This window comes from Pipistrellus kuhlii, unplaced genomic scaffold (assembly GCF_014108245.1).
Source record: "Pipistrellus kuhlii isolate mPipKuh1 unplaced genomic scaffold, mPipKuh1.p scaffold_m20_p_10, whole genome shotgun sequence".
In the NCBI taxonomy this organism is placed as follows: domain Eukaryota; kingdom Metazoa; phylum Chordata; class Mammalia; order Chiroptera; family Vespertilionidae; genus Pipistrellus; species Pipistrellus kuhlii.
In genome coordinates, this window is record NW_023425405.1 from 55591519 (window position 1) to 55610630 (window position 19112).

General features: G+C 51.8%; 2 protein-coding genes and 1 non-coding gene across 7 annotated transcripts in view; all 3 read left to right on the forward strand.

Moving 5' to 3' along the window:
• Positions 1–17315, forward strand: part of ZNF212 (zinc finger protein 212) — a 34305-nt gene extending 16990 nt beyond the window's left edge. The window contains exon 7 of the transcript XR_006741005.1: positions 15455–17315. The gene's annotated coding sequence lies outside the window, so the exon portion shown is untranslated. The remainder of the gene's footprint in view (positions 1–15454) is intronic.
• On the forward strand, positions 468–17315 carry ZNF783 (zinc finger protein 783). Of its 5 annotated transcripts, none has more exons than XM_045578637.1 (7): positions 468–718; positions 5766–6164; positions 6293–6374; positions 6509–6637; positions 11375–11491; positions 12668–12778; positions 14280–17315. In XM_045578637.1, exons 1-7 carry the CDS (start codon positions 695–697, stop codon positions 15113–15115), a joined length of 1698 nt encoding a protein of 565 aa, XP_045434593.1. In that variant the 5' UTR covers positions 468–694; the 3' UTR covers positions 15116–17315. The 5 variants fall into 5 exon arrangements, with proteins under 5 accessions (XP_045434593.1, XP_045434595.1, XP_045434594.1 ...); XM_045578638.1 differs by having other exon boundaries at positions 472–718; positions 5832–6164; positions 6248–6374; XM_036429863.2 differs by having other exon boundaries at positions 474–718; positions 6248–6374.
• Positions 17316–18748: 1433 nt separating this feature from the next.
• TRNAC-GCA lies at positions 18749–18820 on the forward strand. Its single transcript has one exon. It is a non-coding gene; the product is annotated as a tRNA-Cys (tRNA).
• The last annotated feature ends 292 nt before the right edge of the window (positions 18821–19112 follow it).

The window sequence follows — 19112 nt, forward strand, 5'->3', positions numbered from 1 at the left end:
TCTCTCATTGATGTTTCTATCTATCCCTCTCTCTTCCTCTCTGAAATCAATCAATCATTCAATGATAGATAGATAGATTTTAAGAGTTAAAACCTTCACCATCCCCTACTTTTTTTCCTGGGCATGAAGTACTATACTCAAACTAATAGTCACGTTGAGTCCATTAGAGATGTTAAAACGGAGACTACATACACTTGAGATTCCCCATCGGCGGTTGGGGCGAGCGGAAAGTCCCCCAAGTTTTGAAAAGTCATACATTAACCCTGTCTGGCCCGATTCCTGGGTGGCAAACTGGGGTTCCTAACACCTCCCCCCCCCCCCCCCCCCCTGCGCACCCATCCTGCAGAGGGTGCGGGGCCGGCTTGGGCCCCGCAAGCCACGTCTGCGCGCGGCCCGCCCCCGCCCGCCGGCGTCCACGCCCGCGGCCCAGGCGAGGCGGCCGCCGGACACCGGGCTGCGGGCTGCGGGCCGCGAGCGTGCGGTCCTTCGGGCTGCAGGGGGCGCTGTGCGCGCCCACGGGCGCGGCCGCGAGCGCAGCTCTTGTTTAAAGGGCCGGCGGGGCACGTGGCCCGGACGCAGCAGCTCGCGGCCGCCGGGCTGAGGCTCCGAGGCTGGGCGGCTCCCCCGCCTCCGCCGCCGCCAGCGCGCCGGGCCCACGGGCCGCCGAGGGGAGCCGCGAGCGAGGACGGCAGCCATGGCCGAGGCGGCGCCCGAGCGGGTAAGCGCGGCCGCGGACGGCGCCCGGCGGGCCGGGCCGCCCTCGTCTCTCTCTGGCCGGGCGGGCGGCCCGGAGGCCCAGAGGCCGGGCCGGGCGGCGGGCGGCCCGGAGGCGGGACCGGCCCGCTTTCCAGGTGACGGGCCTCGCGCCTGAAGAGGGTGGCGGCCCCGTCCATGGTGTCCCTGGAGGCCGCGGCCCGGGGCGGGGGCGGGGGGGCAGGGGCTCCGGCCCCGATGGGCTTTGACTCCTAGTCTGAAGCTCAGGGAAGGGACCGGCCCAGGGTCACACGCAGGCGAATTACATCCCCGTTAAGGCACCCAGTATCCTGCCCAAACCGGTTTGGCTCAGTGCATAGAGCGTTGGCCTACGGGTCCCGGGTTCGATTCCGGTCAAGGACATGTGCCTTGGTTGCGGGCACATCCCCAGTAGGGGGCGTGCAGGAGGCAGCTGATCGATGTTTCTAGCTCTCTATCGCTCTCTCTTCCTCTCTGTAAAAAAAAAATAAAGCAAAATATATGAAAAATATATATATATATAGCACCCAGTATCTACTTTTACCTAAGGCAAAGGTGCTAAACGCTGTTTACAGGAGAGATTGGAGGTGGATTTCATTTTATTTTTAAAGATTACTTTATCACGCCCAAACCGGTTTGGTTCAGTGGATAGAGCGTCGTCCTGCGGACTGAAAGGTCCCAGGTTCGGTTCCGGTCAAGGGCATGTACCTTGGTTGCGGGCACATCCCCGGTAGGGGGCGTGCAAGAGGCAGCTGGTCTGTTTCTCTCTCAGCGGTGTTTTTCTTTTCTTTTTAATTTTTTAAAAATATATACAGAGAGGAGGAGAGAGGGATAGAGAGCTAGAAACATCGATGAGAGAGAACATAGACTAGCTGCCTCTTGCACACCCCCTAACGGGGATGTGCCCGCAACCAAGGTACATGTCCTTGACCAGAATTGAACCTGGGACCCTTCAGTCCGCAGGACGACGCTCTATCCACTGAGCCAACCCGGTTTTGGCTCTCATCGATGTTTCTGACTCTCTATCCCTCTCCCTTCCTCTCTGTAAAAACGCAATAAAATGGCCGAGGCCGGTTTGGCTCAGTGGATAGAGTGTCGGCCTGCGGACTGAAAGGTCCCAGGTTCAATTCCGGTCAAGGGCATGTACCTTGGTTGCGGGCACATCCCTAGTGGGGGGTGTGCAGGAGGCAGCTGATCGATGTTTCTCTCTCATTGGTGTTTCTGACTCTCTATCTCTCTCTTCCTCTCTGTAAAAAAAAAAAACTAATAAAATATATTTTAGGAAAAGATTACTTTATCATGTTTTAGAATGTTGGCTGATGATGTTCTCTATGTACAAATCAGAGAAAGCAATCCTTTGGTCGTTTGGACACAGTAGAAAAGCCATGGTAAAGAGCTCTATAGAAGCTACCTACTGTCGTCACCACATGCCAGTGAGGTTTTCTGAACCTTGATTTTTCTGTATGCTTCTCAAGGAGGAACTCTCTCCCGCCCCTTCCTGGCGGTCTCCCCGAGATCCAGGGCAAGACAGGAGGTGCAGGTCTGCAGGTTTGCTGGGTAGCGCTCCAGATGGCCTTTCTGTAACTGTTCAGGCGACATCTTCAGCTCCCACCCAGCCCAGGACCCCTCCCTCAGCACTCCTTCTGACCGTTCCTGTCCACCTGCTTCTTCCCCTCTGCCCGCTTGCATCACCTGAGCTTCCTAGAAAAGCTCCCAAATAGGACTGATTTGCCCTCAACTTTGTTAGCCTTTGGGTATCACTCTTGTATTTCTTTTTTTAAATTTTTTTAAACATATTTTTATTGACTTTTTACAGAGAGGAAGGGAGAGAGATAGAGAGCTAGAAACGTCGATGAGAGAGAAACATCGACCAGCTGCCTCTTGCACCTCCCCCACCAGGGATGTGCCCGCAACCAAGGTACATGCCCCTGACCAGAATCGAACCCGGGACCTTTCAGTCTGCAGACCGACGCTCTACCACTGAGCCAAACCGGTTTCGGCTCTTTTTTAAAAAGTATATTTTATCGATTTTTTACAGAGAGGAAGGGAGAGGGATAGAGAGGTAGGAACATCGATGAGAGAGGAACATCGATCAACTGCCTCTTGCACCCCCCCACTGGGGATGTGCCCGCAACCAAGGTACATGCCCTTGACCGGAATCAAACCAGTGACCTTTCAGTCCGCAGGCCAATACTCCATCCACTGAGCCAAACCGGTTCCGGCTCACTCTTCTCTTTCTACACAGAATTTTTCTCCTGGAGAAGGAAGAAAGAGCCAGGTAGTTTTTCTGCATCCCCGTTAATGATAACATGTTGCCGGAAACCGGTCATTGTCACTAATAGAGAGTTGTGGACAGGGAATGCGGAAGGCTGGTCAACCTTCATTGCTCTGAAAGGTCGGAGCTAATCACTCATGTTTAGTTTGAGAGACATTGGTAGCTAAAGCTGCCTCCGCCTGTTAGTCTTATGTCAGTTCTTCCTGATTGGCTATTATTGGAATTTCCTGCCTTACGGGTATGAGTGTATCTTATAACCTTAATAAAATGGATGGCAAAGCCAGAGCGGGGAGGGGAGGTGTAGTCCTCCCCTTAGAGGTGGGCTCCCACCTGGCCCCCAATATTCCTAAATTAATACTGTTCTGGTCTCTTTCATTTGTGTGCGGCCTTCTCCAGAACCCGAACCCTGAACCATGCAGGACATGAAAGGGGTTCCCACAACATGTGTTCTGTAATTGTTACTGGGTGAATGTGTTGTTGAATAGTTTAGTCCAGGGGTCCTCAAACTTTTTAAAGTGGGGGCCAGATCACGGTCCCTCAGAGAACTGGAGGGCCGGACTATATGAACTACTAATTCCTACTGTAACACCTCGGCTGCGCTCACTGCCCAAAAAACCTGGCGGGCCGGATCAGACTCCTCTGCGGGCCACATGTGGCCCGAGGGCCGTAGTTTGAAGACGCCTGGTTTAGTTGTTCATTTATTCAATAGCTATTACTTGAGCACCTGCTCTGAGTGAGGCCCTTTTAGAAGCCGGGGATACAACAGTGAGTTAGCACCTGCCCTCATGAGCTTGTGTCCTTGTGGGGAAGCCGTAACTCAGGCAGACACACAGGGTTGTCCGAGGTTATTAGTGCTACAAAGGAGGGGACTAACAGGGCGCTCTTTTATTTTTATTTTTATTTATTATTTTTTAAAAATATATATTTTATTGATTTTTTACAGAGAGGAAGGGAGAGAGATAGAGAGCTAGAAACGTCGTCGATGAGAGAGAAACATCGATCAGCCGCCTCCTGCACACCCTCTATTGGGGATGTGCCCGCAACCGATGTACATGCCCCTGACCGGAATGGAACCTGGGACCTTTCAGTCCGCAGGCCGACGCCCTATCCACTGAGCCAAGCCGGTTGTGACGGGGCGCTCTTTTAGATGTGTGGGGCTGGGAAGGTCCCAGGGAGGCAGGGGTCTTCAAACTTCTCTCATTATGAGAATCACCTGGTGGAGGTGTTAAAACACAGGTTCCTGATAGCACTTCTTATAGTTGGGATCTGGGAATCTGTGTTTTAACAACTCCACCAGGTGATTCTCATAATGAGAGAAGTTTGAAGACCCCTGCAGTGAGGCGATGTCTCAGCTGGAGGTTTGTATGAGCGGAAGCCAGGAGGAGAGCAGAGGTGGAGGAGGCCAAGGAGGCCAGGGCGGCTGGAGAGCAGTCAGAGCCCAGGAGGAGACCGGACAGGGAGGTAGGCTGCAGTCTGCTAAGAAGTTTAGGTTTTGCACTAGCCGGTTTGGCTCAGTGGATAGAGCATTGTTTGTGGACTGAAGGATCCTGGGCTCTATTCCGATCAAAGACACATGCCTAGGTTGAGGTTGAGGGCTCAATCCCTAGTAGGGGGCATGTAGGAGGCAGGCAGTCAGTGATTATTATCTGATGTTTCTATCTCTCTCTCTCCCTCTCCCTTCTCTGAAATCAATAAAAATATACATATTTTTTAAAAATTTAGATTTTATTCTAGGTATACTATTGGGGAGCTGAGGAGAGTACTGCGGGGGGTGGGGAGTAGAAAGAAGGGGGGAAATGAATTGGGCGTAATTGCAGTGGCTCAGGCGACAGGTGAGGGGGTTTGGACTAGGTGATGGCAGTGTAGGAGGAGAAGAGGATGGATCTGAGATGATTTCAGAAGTCAAAGAGTAAGACTTGATAGTGATTTGACTGAGACGGATGAGTGACATGGAGGGGCGATATGTTTTGTCATTCCAACAAGGCTTTTAGCAAGATGCACTGGGACTGAGGCCGTTGTGCATGCTCAGGGGGGCTTGTCATCAGGCGCCCACGTGAGCTGAGGCACTGCAGAAGCTCTTCCACGCCGCTCGAGGACCTGGGATGAGAGGTGGACCAGACGGCTGTGGGCACCATTCATACTGCCTTCCTGAGCCAGAGCCACCATGTCCTCAACGTTCCCCTCATGGTCATCTTAGCTGAATCAACACAGGCTCACATTTAAAAGCACAGGCTAGACATTGTGCCGAGTGCTTTTTACCCAATTGTGTCATTAATGCTCACAATCATGTCACGTAGGTACTGTTACTACCTCCATTTCCTAGATATGAAGGGACACTGAACGGTGTTGAAGAAACCTTGCTCTCCGTCAGCCAGGAGGAGTCCCAGTGGCACCCAGGCTGGCCGAGTGCAGAGCTCACGTTCTCTGTTCCTCATTCTCACCTGCCCCTTCGTTTTCAGAGGAAGAGAGCCAGACCTAGGTAGGGAGTCACCTGTCTGAGACCACAGATGCTTCTTCCTCTGGCCATGTTTTTCCTTCTGTTTCTCACTTGCTGAGACCTCGGTCCAGACAGTGTCTCCTGTCCTGGCCTTGTAACTGATGTCCTCACCCCCCCGCCCCTGACACGGCCGCCTGACCGGCCTCAAGGGCCCCACATGGGGCTTTACCGAGGCAGGTGCCCTTCTGAGGTGTCTTTTTGAGGCGGGCATTTTGGCTGTATGGTTCTGATAACATTCCTCCTTTCTCTGGTTGCGTGCAGGCGTCAGAGAGGGAGAGGCAAACGGGGGATGAGAGACCTTCGACAACTTCTCCATCATCCCCGCAGGCTGCGGAGAACTCCTACCTCTACTCCACGGAGATCACCCTGTGGACAGTGGTGGCCGCTGTCCAGGCCTTGGAGAAGAAAGTGGACTCCTGCCTGGCCCGCTTGCTGACTCTGGAGGGACGGACGGGGACGGCTGAGAAGAAGCTGGCGGACTTCGAGAAGACGACCTTGGAGTTCGGGAACCAGCTGGAGGGCAAGTGGGCCACGCTGGGGACCCTGCTGCAGGAGTACGGGCTGCTGCAGAAGCGGCAGGAGAACACGGAGAACCTGCTGAGGAACAGGAACTTCTGGATCCTGCGGCTGCCCCCGGGCAGCAAGGGGGAGGCCCCCCAGGTAACCTGGGCACCTGGGGTGGGACAGCGCTAGGGGCCGCACCTGTAAGTGTGGGTGGGCGTTCATGACAGCTGTGGTTCCAGGTGCCCGTGACCTTTGACGATGTGGCCGTGTATTTTTCCGAGCTGGAGTGGGGCAAGCTGGATCCTTGGCAGAAGAATCTGTACAAGCACGTGATGAGGGGCAACTACGAGATGCTGGTCTCCCTGGGTAAGGCCGAGTCATAGCATCCGGGCCTCTGTCTGTGTCTTTGCTTTGGCTTCTGTCCCTCTGGTGTCTCTGCATCTGTGTAGTGAACCGGGTGGCAGGTGTCCTGACGCAGCTCTCTCTCTCTCTCTCTCCAGATTACGCCATCTCCAAACCAGACATCCTCACTCGGATAGAGAGGGGAGAGGAGCCTTGTCTTGAAGCCCTGTGGGGCCAGGAGGAGGGGGAAGAGAGAGAGGCAGCTTGCCCAGGCAGGCCAGACGCTGGTGAGTGGGAGCAAGATGGTGAGGGCAAACTGAACCGTGTGCCTGCTCTCCTGGGCTTCCCAGGCATGCTGTGAGGCCAGGAAGGGAACACAGGCACATAACCCAGGGTGGGGCATGCTCTGTGCCAGGCCGGCCAGTTGGGTAGGTACAGGGATTTTTGCCTTAAGAGCTATAGGGTTTCTGCCTCTGTGTAAGAGGAGAGCGGACCTCGCCTTACCTGCAGTTACGGGGACTAAAAGTGGTGGCGGGCTTTGCAAAGCCGAGCATTTTACGGTAAATAGGAACCTGCTACTAGCAGTTCTACTAGTAGCAGCAGCATTATTGCCACCACCTCCCAGTGCCCAACTGTGTAACCTGCAGCTGTAAGGCCTGAACTGTACCGGCTTCCCTCTGTGGAAATGGAGCCTCTCACAGGAGCCTGCGGCCGGTTTCCTCCCCACAGCTGGTGTGTACAGAACAGGGGTTCCAAAGTTGACTGCATATCAGAATCTTCTGGGAACTTTTAAAAAATGAAATTAAAAAAAGTAAGGGAAAGTAGAGAAAGTACAGTGACCGTCCAGATGATCATCCCCCAGATTCACCAGTGGTGAAGGGTTTGCCACATTTGCTGTATCCATCTCTTTCTCCCCAAAACAGCCAAAATACCTCTGTCTCTGGCTTCTTTCACCTAGCATGTTTTCAAGGCTCATCCATGTCGTACTGAGTATCGATGCTTTCTTTTTTTTCCTTATTGTGGTCAAATACACATAACATAAAATTGACCATCTTAACTGCTTTTTTTTTTTTTTTTTTAATATATTTTATTGATTTTGTACAGAGAGGAAGGGAGAGAGATAGAGAGTTAGAAACATCGATGAGAGAGAGTCATTGATCAGCTGCCTCTTGCACACCCCCTACTGGGGATATGCCCGCAATCAAGGTACATGCCCTTGACCGGAATCAAACCCGGGACCTTTCAGTCCCCAAGCCCACGCTCTATCCATTGAGCCAAACCGGTTTCGGCTTAACTGCTTTTATGCATGCAGTTCAGAGACATTAAATAATTCATAGTGTTTGCAACTATCACCACCATCCATCTCCAGAACTCTTTTCATCCTTTTTCATCTCATGGCACATACAATCTAATTACTAAAATTCTGTGGCATACCAAAAAGTATATTTTTGCTGGCCTGACCAAAAAATAGGTATAATTTTAATTCATTCACACCGACAGCTATTGTGTTGGTAGTTGTCATTTTTTTTTTTTTTTTTTTTTAAATCATCACCCGAGGATAGGTTTTCCATTGATTTTTAGGAAGAGTGGAAGGGAGAGGGAGACACAGAGAGAAACACCAACGTGAGAGAGATACATCGATTGGTTGCCTTCCATATGTCCCTTACCAAGGCCAAGAGCCTGCAACTGAGGTACGTGCCCTTGACCGAATCAAATCCAGGACCCTTCAGGCCACAAGCCAACACTCTATCTACTGAGCCAAACCAGCTAGGGCAAGTTGTCATTTTTTATTTGACAATCTAAGGAAAAAGAGCTCAGTGCCCCTGATTAAATTGTCAGGTGTTGCATGTTTTAAAAGTTCTTGTGGCACACCACTGAAAAACGTTCTGCATCTTTAAATAATAACCACTCACTCTGCCCCTCCCCCAGCCCCTGGCAATCACAGTTCTATGATTTTGATTACTCTTGAGCACCTCATGTAAATAGATTCTCATACAACACTTGTCTACTTATGACTGGCTTATTTTATTTAGCATAATGTCCTCCGTGTTCATCCATGTTGTAGCCTGTGCTAGAATTTCTTCCGTTTTACATTTTATTAATCCTCACCTGAGGATATTTTTCCATTGATTTTTAGAGATATTGGAAGGGAGGGGGAGAGATGGAGAGAGAGAAAAACATTGAGGTGAGAGAGAGACACCGATTGGTTGCCTCTTACACTCATCCCAACCAGGGCTGCGAGTCAGGTCTGGGGATTGAGCTTGCAGCCTAGGTACATGCCCTTGACTGAAATCAAACTCAGAACCCTTCAATGCTTAGGCCCACATTGAGCCAAACTGGCCAGGGCCATTTCTTCCTTTTTAAGGTAGAGTAATATTCTATTGCATGGATAAACCACATTTTGTTTATCTCTTTATCTATTGATGTGCACTTAGGTTACTTCCCCATTTTAGCTCTTATGAATAATGCTGCTATATTCATGGATGTACAAATATGTCTCCAGTACTCTGCCTTCAGTTCTTTTAGGTATAAACTGAGAAGTGGAATTGCTGGATGATGTGGTAGTTCTATTTTTAATTTTTTTTGAGGAGCCATCATACAGTTTTTCGCAATGGCTATACTGTTATTTTCTGTGTTTTTGTTGTTGTTGTTTGTTTTGTTTTTTTAATATATTTTATTGATTTTGTACAGGGAGGAAGGGAGAGAGATAGAGAGTTAGAAACATTGATGAGAGAGAGTCATCAATCAGCTGCCTCTTGCACACCCCCTACTGGGGATGTGCCCGCAACCAAGGTACATGCCCTTGACCGGAATCGAACCCGGCACCCTTCAGTCCCCAAGCCGACGCTCTATCCATTGAGCCAAACCAGTCTCAGCTATTTTCTGTTTTTTTTTTTTTTTTAATATATATATATATATATATATATATATATATATATATATACACACACACACACACACACACACACATATATATATATAGATATAGTTTTTAATATATATATATATATATATTTTTATTTTGTACAGAAAGGAAGGGAGAGAGATAGAGAGTTAGAAACATCAATGAGAGAGAATCATCGATCAGCTGCCTCTTGCACACCCCCTACTGGGGATATGCTCGCAACCACCATACCTGCCCTTGACCAGAATCGAACCCGGGACCCTTCAGTCCCCAAGCCGACGCTCTATCCATTGAGCCAAACCGGTCTAGGCTATTTTCTGTTGTTTTTTAATAGTAGACATCATAATGAGTGTGAAGTAGTATCTCATTATAGTTTTGATTTGCATTTCCCTGATAGTGATGTTGAGAAACTTTTCATGTCCTTATTGACCATTCTCATTGACTTATTGAAATACTTCCTTTGGAGAAATGTCTATTCAAGTCCTTTGCCATTTTTGAGTCAGATTGTTTCTTTGTTGTTGTTTTAGGAATTCTCTATATACTCTGTATATTAATCTCTTAAATGATAGTTATAATTATTCTATTATAGTTATTGTTAATCTCTTACTATGCCTAATTTATATATTAAAGTTAATCATAGGTATGCGTATATAGAAAAAAACATAGACTATAGAGAGTTCAGTACTACCTGTGGTTTCAGGAATCCACTGTGGGATATATCCCACATGGATGGGATACTAATGTAATTTCTTTCAGCAATGTTTTGTAGTTTTTATTGTAAAAGTCTCTCACTTTCTTTGTTAAGTTATTCTTAAGGTATTTTCAATATGATTATAAATGAACTTGTTTTTATAATTTCCTTTTCAAATTGTTCATTATTAGTGTATAGAAATGCAACTGATCTTTTTATGTTTTGTTTTGTTATCCTGCTAACTTGTAACATTTATTCATTAGTTTTAACAATTTTTGTGCGGAATTTTTACAGATATATATATGAATATATATATTATATTATATAATATAATATATATATTCATATCTATGAACAAAATAATTTTTTTCTTTCCAATTTAGATGCCTTTTATTTCTTTTTCTTGCTCTGGCTAGAACTTCCATCACTTTGTTGAATAGAAGTGGTGAAAGTGGACATCCTTTCCTTATTCCTAATCTTAGAAGAAAAGCTTTTATTTTTCACCATTAGATATGATGTGCACTACAGGTTTTTAATATATGACTTTTGTTGTGTTGAGGTAGTTTCCATCTGTTTTTGTCAGGCAAAGGTATTTAGTTTTGTCAGATGCTTTTCCTGCATCAATTGAGGTCATCTTGGGGCTTTCCCCCCTTCATTCTGTTACTATGGTGTAATCCATCTAGTTTCAATCCATTGATCTACTTTGCATTCCGGGAACAAACTCCATTTGGTCGTGATGTTTAATCCTCTTAATATGCTGCTTGGTTTTGTTTTGCTTTTTTTTTGTTGAGGATTTTTGCCTCAATGTTCATAAGAGATATGGGTATGTAGTTTTCTTGAAGTGTCTGTCTGGCTTTGGTAACAGTGTGGCTTTAATGGTACTCTCATAAGTGTGGTTACATATCCTTGTATTTGTTTATAGGTCATTTAATTTCTTATTCTGTGAAATACTTGTTCATCTTTTTTGCCTTAGGAAGCTTTTAAAAATTATAAACTTCCTAGGCCCACCCAGATCTACTGATGACAATCTTGGGGGTGCTCCCTAGGGGATCCTTATGTACCAGCCTGGAAGAGGACTTGGGGTTGGGAACCATGGCTGTAGTGTTCTGAGCTAGGAGTCCTGAAAAAGCCAGGTCTGTGGTCCTGTGGTGTGACCTGCCTGTACTATCAATAAGTTACGTGCTACCCTGTCTCCTTCTCTCACATATGGAAGCTTTCGGACCTCAACCGCTGGTTGGCGACTGCTGGCCTAGAATGTAGTCACTAGAGGATCAATGAAGTCCACTTAATTATCATATCCTGTGTTTGACCTGATATGTCCCAGGTCCCAGTGACTGCATCTAGCCAGTTCCCAGAGGCTCTGGCTCCCTGTTTGGACTCTGTGTTGTTCTCGGTGTCACTGACTAGCGTTTCCCACTCTCCCTCCAGTTCCAGAGCACATTCCCAGCCCAGTCAGGTCTGACCAGGAGGGTCCACGTGAAAGGCAGAGCCCCGAGCACCAGAGAGACTCGGGAGCAAGAGTGACTCCACCGGGAACAAGCGCGGGTGAGTGAGGGCCGCCAGGTGGCAGTGTGACCGGCATCCCAGCGACAGTGCCAGCCAGCGGCACTGCGAAGAGGGTGGGGGAATGGCTGGGACTGCCTGAGCTGAGTGGGACAGGCGTCCTAGAAAAGGTGCCCCTGAGATGAGCCACAGAAGAAGTCAGTTTTGCTGGGAATGGCATTTCAGCAGGAGAAAAGAGTCTGAGCAAAGGTGTGCGTTCCTCAGGTGTGCTGGGGGCCGGACACACTGGTCTGTCTGGAGTGAGGAGAAAGGCACAAGAGGGCAGGTGACAAGCTGCTTACAGGGGGCTCATGGAGGGAGGTATGTGTCACACACCTCGCATGGGGCCAGCCTGTGTGCTCGTCAGCACCTATCGTCTTTCTGAAGGCCTGTGAGGAGCTCTGTGGCCTTAGTCACCCTTTCCAGTGTTCCCTGCCTGCTTCTTTTAGAGGAAACTCCTGCCATCCTTTCCCAAAAATGAAGTATAATTCAGAGGGCATTAGCCTGATGCCTGCCAGATAACTCAGAGCCATTTTCTTTTTTCTTTTTTCTTCTTTTTTTGTTGATATTTTACAGAGAGGAAGAGGGAGGGATAGAGAGTTAGAAACATCGATGAGAGAGAATCATTGATCAGCTGCCTCTTGCACACCCCCTACTGGGGATGCACCCGCAACCAAGGTACATGCCTCTGACTGGAATTGAACCCGGATCCTTTCAGTCCACAGGCTGACGCTCTATCCACTAAGCCAAACCAGTTTCGGCTCAGAGCCATTTTTAGATGGCGCTTTGCTGCCTTGGCTTTCTCTGTGCCTCCTTCTTCCTGCTGGCCTGGCTGGTCAGACTCGGGGTTCTTTCTCTCCAGTTACTTTGTGCATCTCTCACACTGAACATGGCCGCCTCTCCCTTCCCTGTTCCCCTCCTTCCTGGCCACTGACTGAGTAAGGAGAGGTAGGACCCTCTCATGGTCCCTGTCTATTGCAGACATGGCACAGTGCCCCAGGGGCCTCCCCAACCCTTCTGTCCTTTTTAGAGGCCCAACAGAGTGACACTCAGAGGCCAAGGGACCAGTTGTTGGCCCTGGGGAGCATGGGGCCCCTCTTCCTGGCAGGTGCTGGAGCATCTCCTGCTGGGAAATGGCTGTGCCACCTTGCAGGAGCCTCACAGGATTCTCTCCCACAGGGCCCCCAGCCAGAGCCAGCGTTTTGTCCACAATTAAACAGGAGGAAGATTCTTCAGATGGGGAGTCCCCTATCTCCCCTCCTAGGAGCATCCTGCCCAGCGTGGGTCTAGGTGAGTGAAGGGAGAAAACCCTGTGGCCACGCAGAGCCTCCGAGGAGCTCGGAGTCCCTTTGGCATGATGGGACCTGCTAGGTTTCCTCCTGAGGGTCTCTCATCCCCTAGGTTTTACATCCTGGGGGCTCTGGGGACCCAGAGCCTCTGTGGTCTGGTCTTCCCTCGCTGTGGGCCGCCTGGCTGGAAAGTGCTGCTTGGAAACGAGCTGCATGTCGGCAGGTTTGTGGTCAGGTGACAGAAAAGCCTCATGGTCATCTAGACATGACCCAGGTCACAGCCTCCAGGATCTTACAGCTTGTGTGCGATTTAAATTTAGTCTATGTACTTTCAGTAAACTGGCTGACCCTGTGGTGAACAAGAAAAAGAAAGTGATTGTTGCCTATTCTGGCCTTGGGGCAGATGGTTCTGTAGCTGTAGGACTAAGTTAATGCCAGTGGATTATTTCTAGCAGCAGTGAAGTTCTGTCCTGAGATGTCGGTGAGGGTTATGGGGGAGCTTCAGGGAGCAGAGCGCCTCAGGGCTTACATCGAGTGCTGTCCCTGGAGGCCCACCATGGAAGGGTTCCTGAGGGCACTGGCGTGGCTTGTGGTTTAAGTTCAAGCTTCAGCAAGAATAGAAATTTCTCTGGTCCTGGATCTGGGAAGTTGCTTGTTAAGGGCTGAAGATTTTCATTTTAATGTGCAGAGGTCAGGGTTCACAGTCACCCTTTGAGCAGACCTTGAGGTCTAGCAGCTGAGGCCACCAGGTGCTGGGGGAGAGTAGAAAAGAGCGGTGGGGCTGACTGCAGAGCAGACCAGAGGTGAACACAGTGGGAGGATTGAAGGACGCAGTGTGCCAGGCAGGGCTCAGTAGCCAGCACACTCCTTACCACCATTAGGGACCCCTGGGTCCTGTTCCCCCAGACCCACCCTGAAGCTCTTCTGCCTAAGTCCCGTCTGAGCCACACTGAGGCCCCACCGAGAAGCCCAGATCCTCTTGCCTCCTGCCTGGCACCCGTGTGTCACCCAGATCACAGGCGCTCCGTGCTCTCAGTGTGGCTGGGGCATACGGCACCTCGCGCCCTGAGGCCTTTGACCTAGCCAGGAGGTAGCCAGGGCCCATAAGGCTAATGGTCTTTCAAAGACAGAGACTAAAGTCATTCGAACTCCTGGGGTCCTGCACGGCCAGCCAATCCCAGGGTTCAGGGCCGCTGCCTGTCTTTTCCCTCTTCATTTTCCCACCTATCTGCCTCCCACTCCCTGGTCTTCAGCTCTGTCTCCTCTTTCCTGACATTCTGGCTTGGCCTGCAGGCATGGGCCAAGTGACCAGCAGACCGGGTGGCATGAGGAGGCAGCCCCGTGGGTGGGGCTGAGCGGAAGGGCGCCTGCCCCCTGTGGTGAGTCCTGCAGGGGAAAGTTCAGGAAGGCAGGAGGGGGTGCCTGTGAGCTGTGCCAGGAAGGCCGGCCGGGGCAGGGTGGGGGGTGATCCACAGGATATCCACGGAGATTCCTTTCGGCAGGTGGTGCTGCCGGTCTGGTCATCAAGACAGAAGCAGAGTCTGAGGACGAGATGATGCCGGAGCAGCTCTTCCTGGGGAAGCCCCCCGGCCAGGCCCAGAGCACAGCCCCCCAGGGGCCCAACAGCAGGAACGGGGGTCCCCGCCAGCTTCTTGCCCAGGGAGTGCCCAGGGTACGGGCCGGGGACCCGCAGCCTCGGCCCGCAGGGGCGGCGGGCGAGGTGCCCCGCACCCTCCCTCGCCGGCGGGAGCGGACGTTCCCCTGCCCCGACTGCGGGCAGAGCTTCCGCCTGAAGATCAACCTGACCATCCACCAGCGCACCCACGTGGAGGAGCGGCAGCGCCAGGCGCGGGCCAGCTCGCCCAGCGAATGGGGGGAGGCGCCCTCGGCGCTGGAGCCCGGGGAGGTGGTGGTGTCCGGGCCCGTCATCCGCTGGCTCCCCGAGGAGCCCCCGGGCCGCCGCGCCCTGGCCGGCCGGGCCTTCGCGGGGCGGCGGCCGGCGGCCAAGCTGTACCACTGCAGCGAGTGCCTGTGCTTCTTCCAGCGCCGCAAGAGCCTGCTGCTGCACCAGCGGCTGCACACGGGCAACGGCCAGGGCTGGCCGGCCTGCCCCTACTGCGGCAAGGCCTTCCGCCGGCCCTCCGACCTCTTCCGCCACCAGCGCATCCACACCGGCGAGCGGCCCTACCAGTGCCCGCAGTGCGGCCGCGCCTTCAACCGCAACCACCACCTCACCATCCACATGCAGACCCACGCGCGCGGCCAGGCCTGCGCCTCGCCCCGCGCCTGCCCCGGGAGCCCGCCGCGGCCCCCGCCCGGCCACGCGGAGGAGGGCTGACCCGGCAGGAGCCCAGGCCCCGGCAGGTGCCTCTCTCCGCCTGTTGGGCCTGATGCTGGTTCCTAGTTCTGGGATGGCTTTGGAGAGATTTTTTTTTTTTTTTCTTATTCAAATGGGAAGCAGCAGCCTTCTTGGTGACAGTGTATGAGGGCGACAGTTGCCTCCATTTCCTGTTCCTCGGTTGGTCACTCTTCGCTGCCTGTTCTACATTCCTGAGTTATAAAGGACCCCCTAAGGCTTAGGGGTGCCGTGTTTTGGGTGGGGGCCTTTGCAGATTCCGTGGACAGCACGTGGACCAGGGACCACGGTTCTTTCAGTAGCGGTGATGGGAACATTGAGGTGCTGGGTGTTGACTGTGCACAGAGGACTGGGGCCTGCTGCACAGGAGAAGCAGCGGAGCAGACAGGAAGCCTGAAGAACAGGCCCTGGAAACTAGGCTTTTCTACTTTGTTACTTTGAAACTTTTTTTCTCCTTACGAAGCTTTTCTGGTGCTTTTGTAAGAGTTGTGTGTGGTTGCCAAGGGGACCACAAGCCTCTGGGGGCCAGGACTGTTCTGCCACCTGCCTGTGTGTGGGGACCATAGAGCGCAGCCCAGACCAGCCTCGGCGTTGATGGGACGCTCTGGTTGCTGCCCTGGAAACCAGGTGTCTGCTTGTCGGCCCAGAGTGATTCCGTTGTTCCTGGCCTTCCTGTATGGGGGTGATTGACTTTGGTTAGCGGTAGAGAAGTGGGCACTGAAGCCCAGAGTGGATGACTTCCCCGGCGTCTCCGTGTTCCAGGCTGTGCATGCTCCATGCCCACAGGTCGCCACAAGGGGGAGCCTCAGGAAGAAGCCCAGGAAGCTCCTCCTGAGCAAGAGGTCCAGGTTTGGGTGAGGCTGGTCTGCCGCCTGGGTGGTTTGTCATGTTAAAGGAGGGAGGCATGTCTCCGAGAATGAGGGTCTTCTGCAGAGCTAGACCAGGAGATCTGGATGAATGTGTTCACCACCACCAGCCAGCCTGGTGTTCCTCACTTACCCCAGCGCAGCCTACCTCACCTTAGGGTTGTCAGGGTCGTACTAGATTAAGAGGCAACCAAATAGGAAGCCTGATCGCTTCCTTCCTTTCACGTTCGGGGCTGTGTCTCTCTTCTTTGTTGACCTCCAGCCCATTCTCTCAGAGTCCACCAGGAAGAGCCTTTATTTTTGTGAAGTGAGTGGAAGGTCAGGTAGGTGCTGAGCGGGGTGACTTTTTCATTGGTTATATCCCCCGGAGCGCTTTGTGTTTCAGTGAGACAAATTCTTACCAAATCAGAGAGTCAAACTGTGAATGCTCAGGCATTGGCATCAGGCTCATGGAGAAGTCTTAAATCCTCCTCCTCTGGGTGCTGCCTACGGACCAGCCCTCAGGTTGGGTGATTTTGAAGCTTGGGCGATGGGTCCTCAGCTGTTCTGACAGTCTTATTTGTCTGGCACTATGTGAAGAGGATTGCATCCAGGTGCCTGGGTCCCTGGCTGTGCCCCCTCTGACTGCACATGAACAGAGTTTGGGGCAGGTGGTAATATTGCCATCATCTCTGGGGCACGAATGAGTCTACAAGTCAGTGCCAGCTCATCCAAGCACCTCTGGGAAAAGAGGTGCCCACTGTTTGTCTATTCTGGTACCCCTCCGCCCCCTCTGGGGACCCCACAAGTCTGGGCAAGGCTGTCAGCAAGTGCTCAAACGGAATATGGTGCCAGTGTAACTGCTCTGATCTTAACCCTCAGCTGCAAGAGCTGGTCTCAGGTGTTTCCTGGGGATGCCTAGGGCTAAGAGTTCCGAGGCCCGGTTTGCTAGCTAAATGTCCTGTGTCAATACAGGCACTCCTAGAAGCCACACATGAGCAATCGCAAGGCACTGATGTCCCCCTTTCTCTTTCCAAAGCAGTAAACGTGCTGGGCCCCCGTCAAGGCCTTGTGAGTGCTGACACCCAATAGGTGTTCAAAGAAAGTCCGCGCTTCAAAACGAGTCAGGGGAGCCTGAGTGTGGCAGGAGCAGATTGGACCTCTGGGACTCCAGAGGCTGGAGCCTGGTGTGGCCTTACACTCACTCCCAGCTCTGGGCCGTGGCCTCCTTGTTTGTAAAACAAAGGAAGGTGGAATGCTGGTGTTCAAGGACCTGAAGAACTGATGGTGGCAGTTCCTTGCCTCAGTCTCGAGTCAATAAATATATTGGACTAATAGGGTGTGTGCACCTGACCTGGTTCCTGCTCTCTAGTAGACACCTGCCACACGGGGCAGTCTCTGGGCGGGCTGCTCCGCATTAGCTCAGGGACTCTGCTGCTGCTCGCACCTGCCAAGTTTCCCACAGCACACCGCGGGGTGTGTGTGTGTGTGTGTGTGTGTGTGTGTGTGTGTGTGCGCGCTCTGGAACACACAGACTGAAATAGCAGTTGGTGTGCATCGGTGCCCTGGGAGGTTTTCAGGACTCAGGTTTCTCACCTGTCCCCTGCTGGGCTGTGTCCCTGGGCGAAGTGGTTTGTTAAGTAATTGACTGAGCTCATATCACTGTGTGTGGTATAGCTGGTATTCAAACCCTGTACACTCTTCACTTATTATGGTAATGCTTTGTTCATCTCATATTGCTCCTGGGTCTTGGTTCAAGATTCTTCCCCTAGGGGCCCTGTGGGGTCCAGCATCTGCTGTCTTTGACAGTCTTCCAGGGAGGCTCTGTTTGGGGGGCTGACCAATGAGGCCTTTGGGTGCCTGGAAGAAGTTTCCCCCTATCCCAGAGCCTCCTGACCTTCCTGTAGCTGGAAATGGCTCTGGACCCCTCTCCTGATGGCTGACTCGCCTCCTTCTGTCTAATACGGGAATAGCATATGGGGAGGCTCACATCCAATCTGCTGAGCCCTCCCTCTGGCCATCTTGGCTTCCATTCAGTCCACGGAGAGAAGAATTCCCAGGCAGTCTGACTAACGAGCTTAGAAGCCTGGCAGACAATGTTGCTGGATACTTCTTAAGCTAAACCAGAATATTCGATGTCTAACCTCATATCCAACCATCCAGGTCCCTAGCTTTCACTACTCCTCCCTTCTTTTTCCCTCCCACTTTAACTGCAGAACAATCTCAGTCACTCAGCTGTCACCCCTTACTGGTAGCGCCATGTCCATTTTCCCCTTGAGAGGGAGTTGGGCTGGTTCACCTTTTTCCTCCACCACATTGATCAGCTTGAGTGGATGAAAGGGGTTGAGTGAGTGAAGCGGATAGTGGAGAGGGAGAAAGGGGCCTTCTGTCTCAGGGTGTGGTGTCCTGGCCAGACCTGCTCCTCTACCCACGTAGACTTTACTGCCCCCGAGTGGCTAGTAGGAGAGGCCAGAGGGGACGAGGGCTCTCTTAGGCTGGGAAGCAATGACTGCCCACTGTAGGGCCAACAGAACTGGAAGGCACAGGAAAGTGGGGCCAGAGAGAGAAGAAAAAAACAGAAGCAGAAGGATGAGTCTGGTACATGGAAGGTGGTCAGCAGGTGTTTAGAGGTGGACCAGCGAGCGAGTGATGACAGAGCCAGGGTGTCATAGGGCAGGCTGCCTGCTCCCAGAAGCTGGACTGTAGGAGGCCAGAGGTAGGAGTCAGGTGCACAGTTGAAGAGGTATAATTAAGGTTCATAAGCAGGCTTGGGGGTATAGCTCAGCGGTAGAGCATTTGACTGCAGATCAAGAGGTCCCCGGTTCAAGTCCGGGTGCCCCCTTCCTCAACTCATTTTTAGTGTGAAGTGCTAAATAAAGAAGCAAACGATTGCTCTTGTGACCCATATTGGCCCCTGGCCCCCTGCGACCCCTCATTCCCCATATTGACTGCCCTGTTCTAGGGCCCGTATTGTGCTCCGGTGCTCCCTGGGCCTGGGTTCTGTTCCGGCCAAAACTGCGCTAGAATCAGACAACACTAGGGTGGCTGTGAGAATTAATCAAAGGAGGTTATGGCTTGTCATGCTGTGTGACAATGGCCAAGTCCCACTCCTGCCTTAGCAGGAAGCCAAAATG

What these genes read in the sequence shown, in the direction of transcription:
- ZNF783 (XM_036429863.2), top strand. Translation starts at nt 695, where the DNA reads ATGGCCGAGGCGGCGCCCGAGCGG. An exon ending in CCCAGGCAGGCCAGACGCTG is followed by an intron (nt 6,638 to 11,374) that starts GTGAGTGGGAGC and finishes CTCTCCCTCCAG; the next exon opens with TTCCAGAGCACATTCCCAGC. An exon ending in CCTGCCCAGCGTGGGTCTAG is followed by an intron (nt 12,779 to 14,279) that starts GTGAGTGAAGGG and finishes TCCTTTCGGCAG; the next exon opens with GTGGTGCTGCCGGTCTGGTC.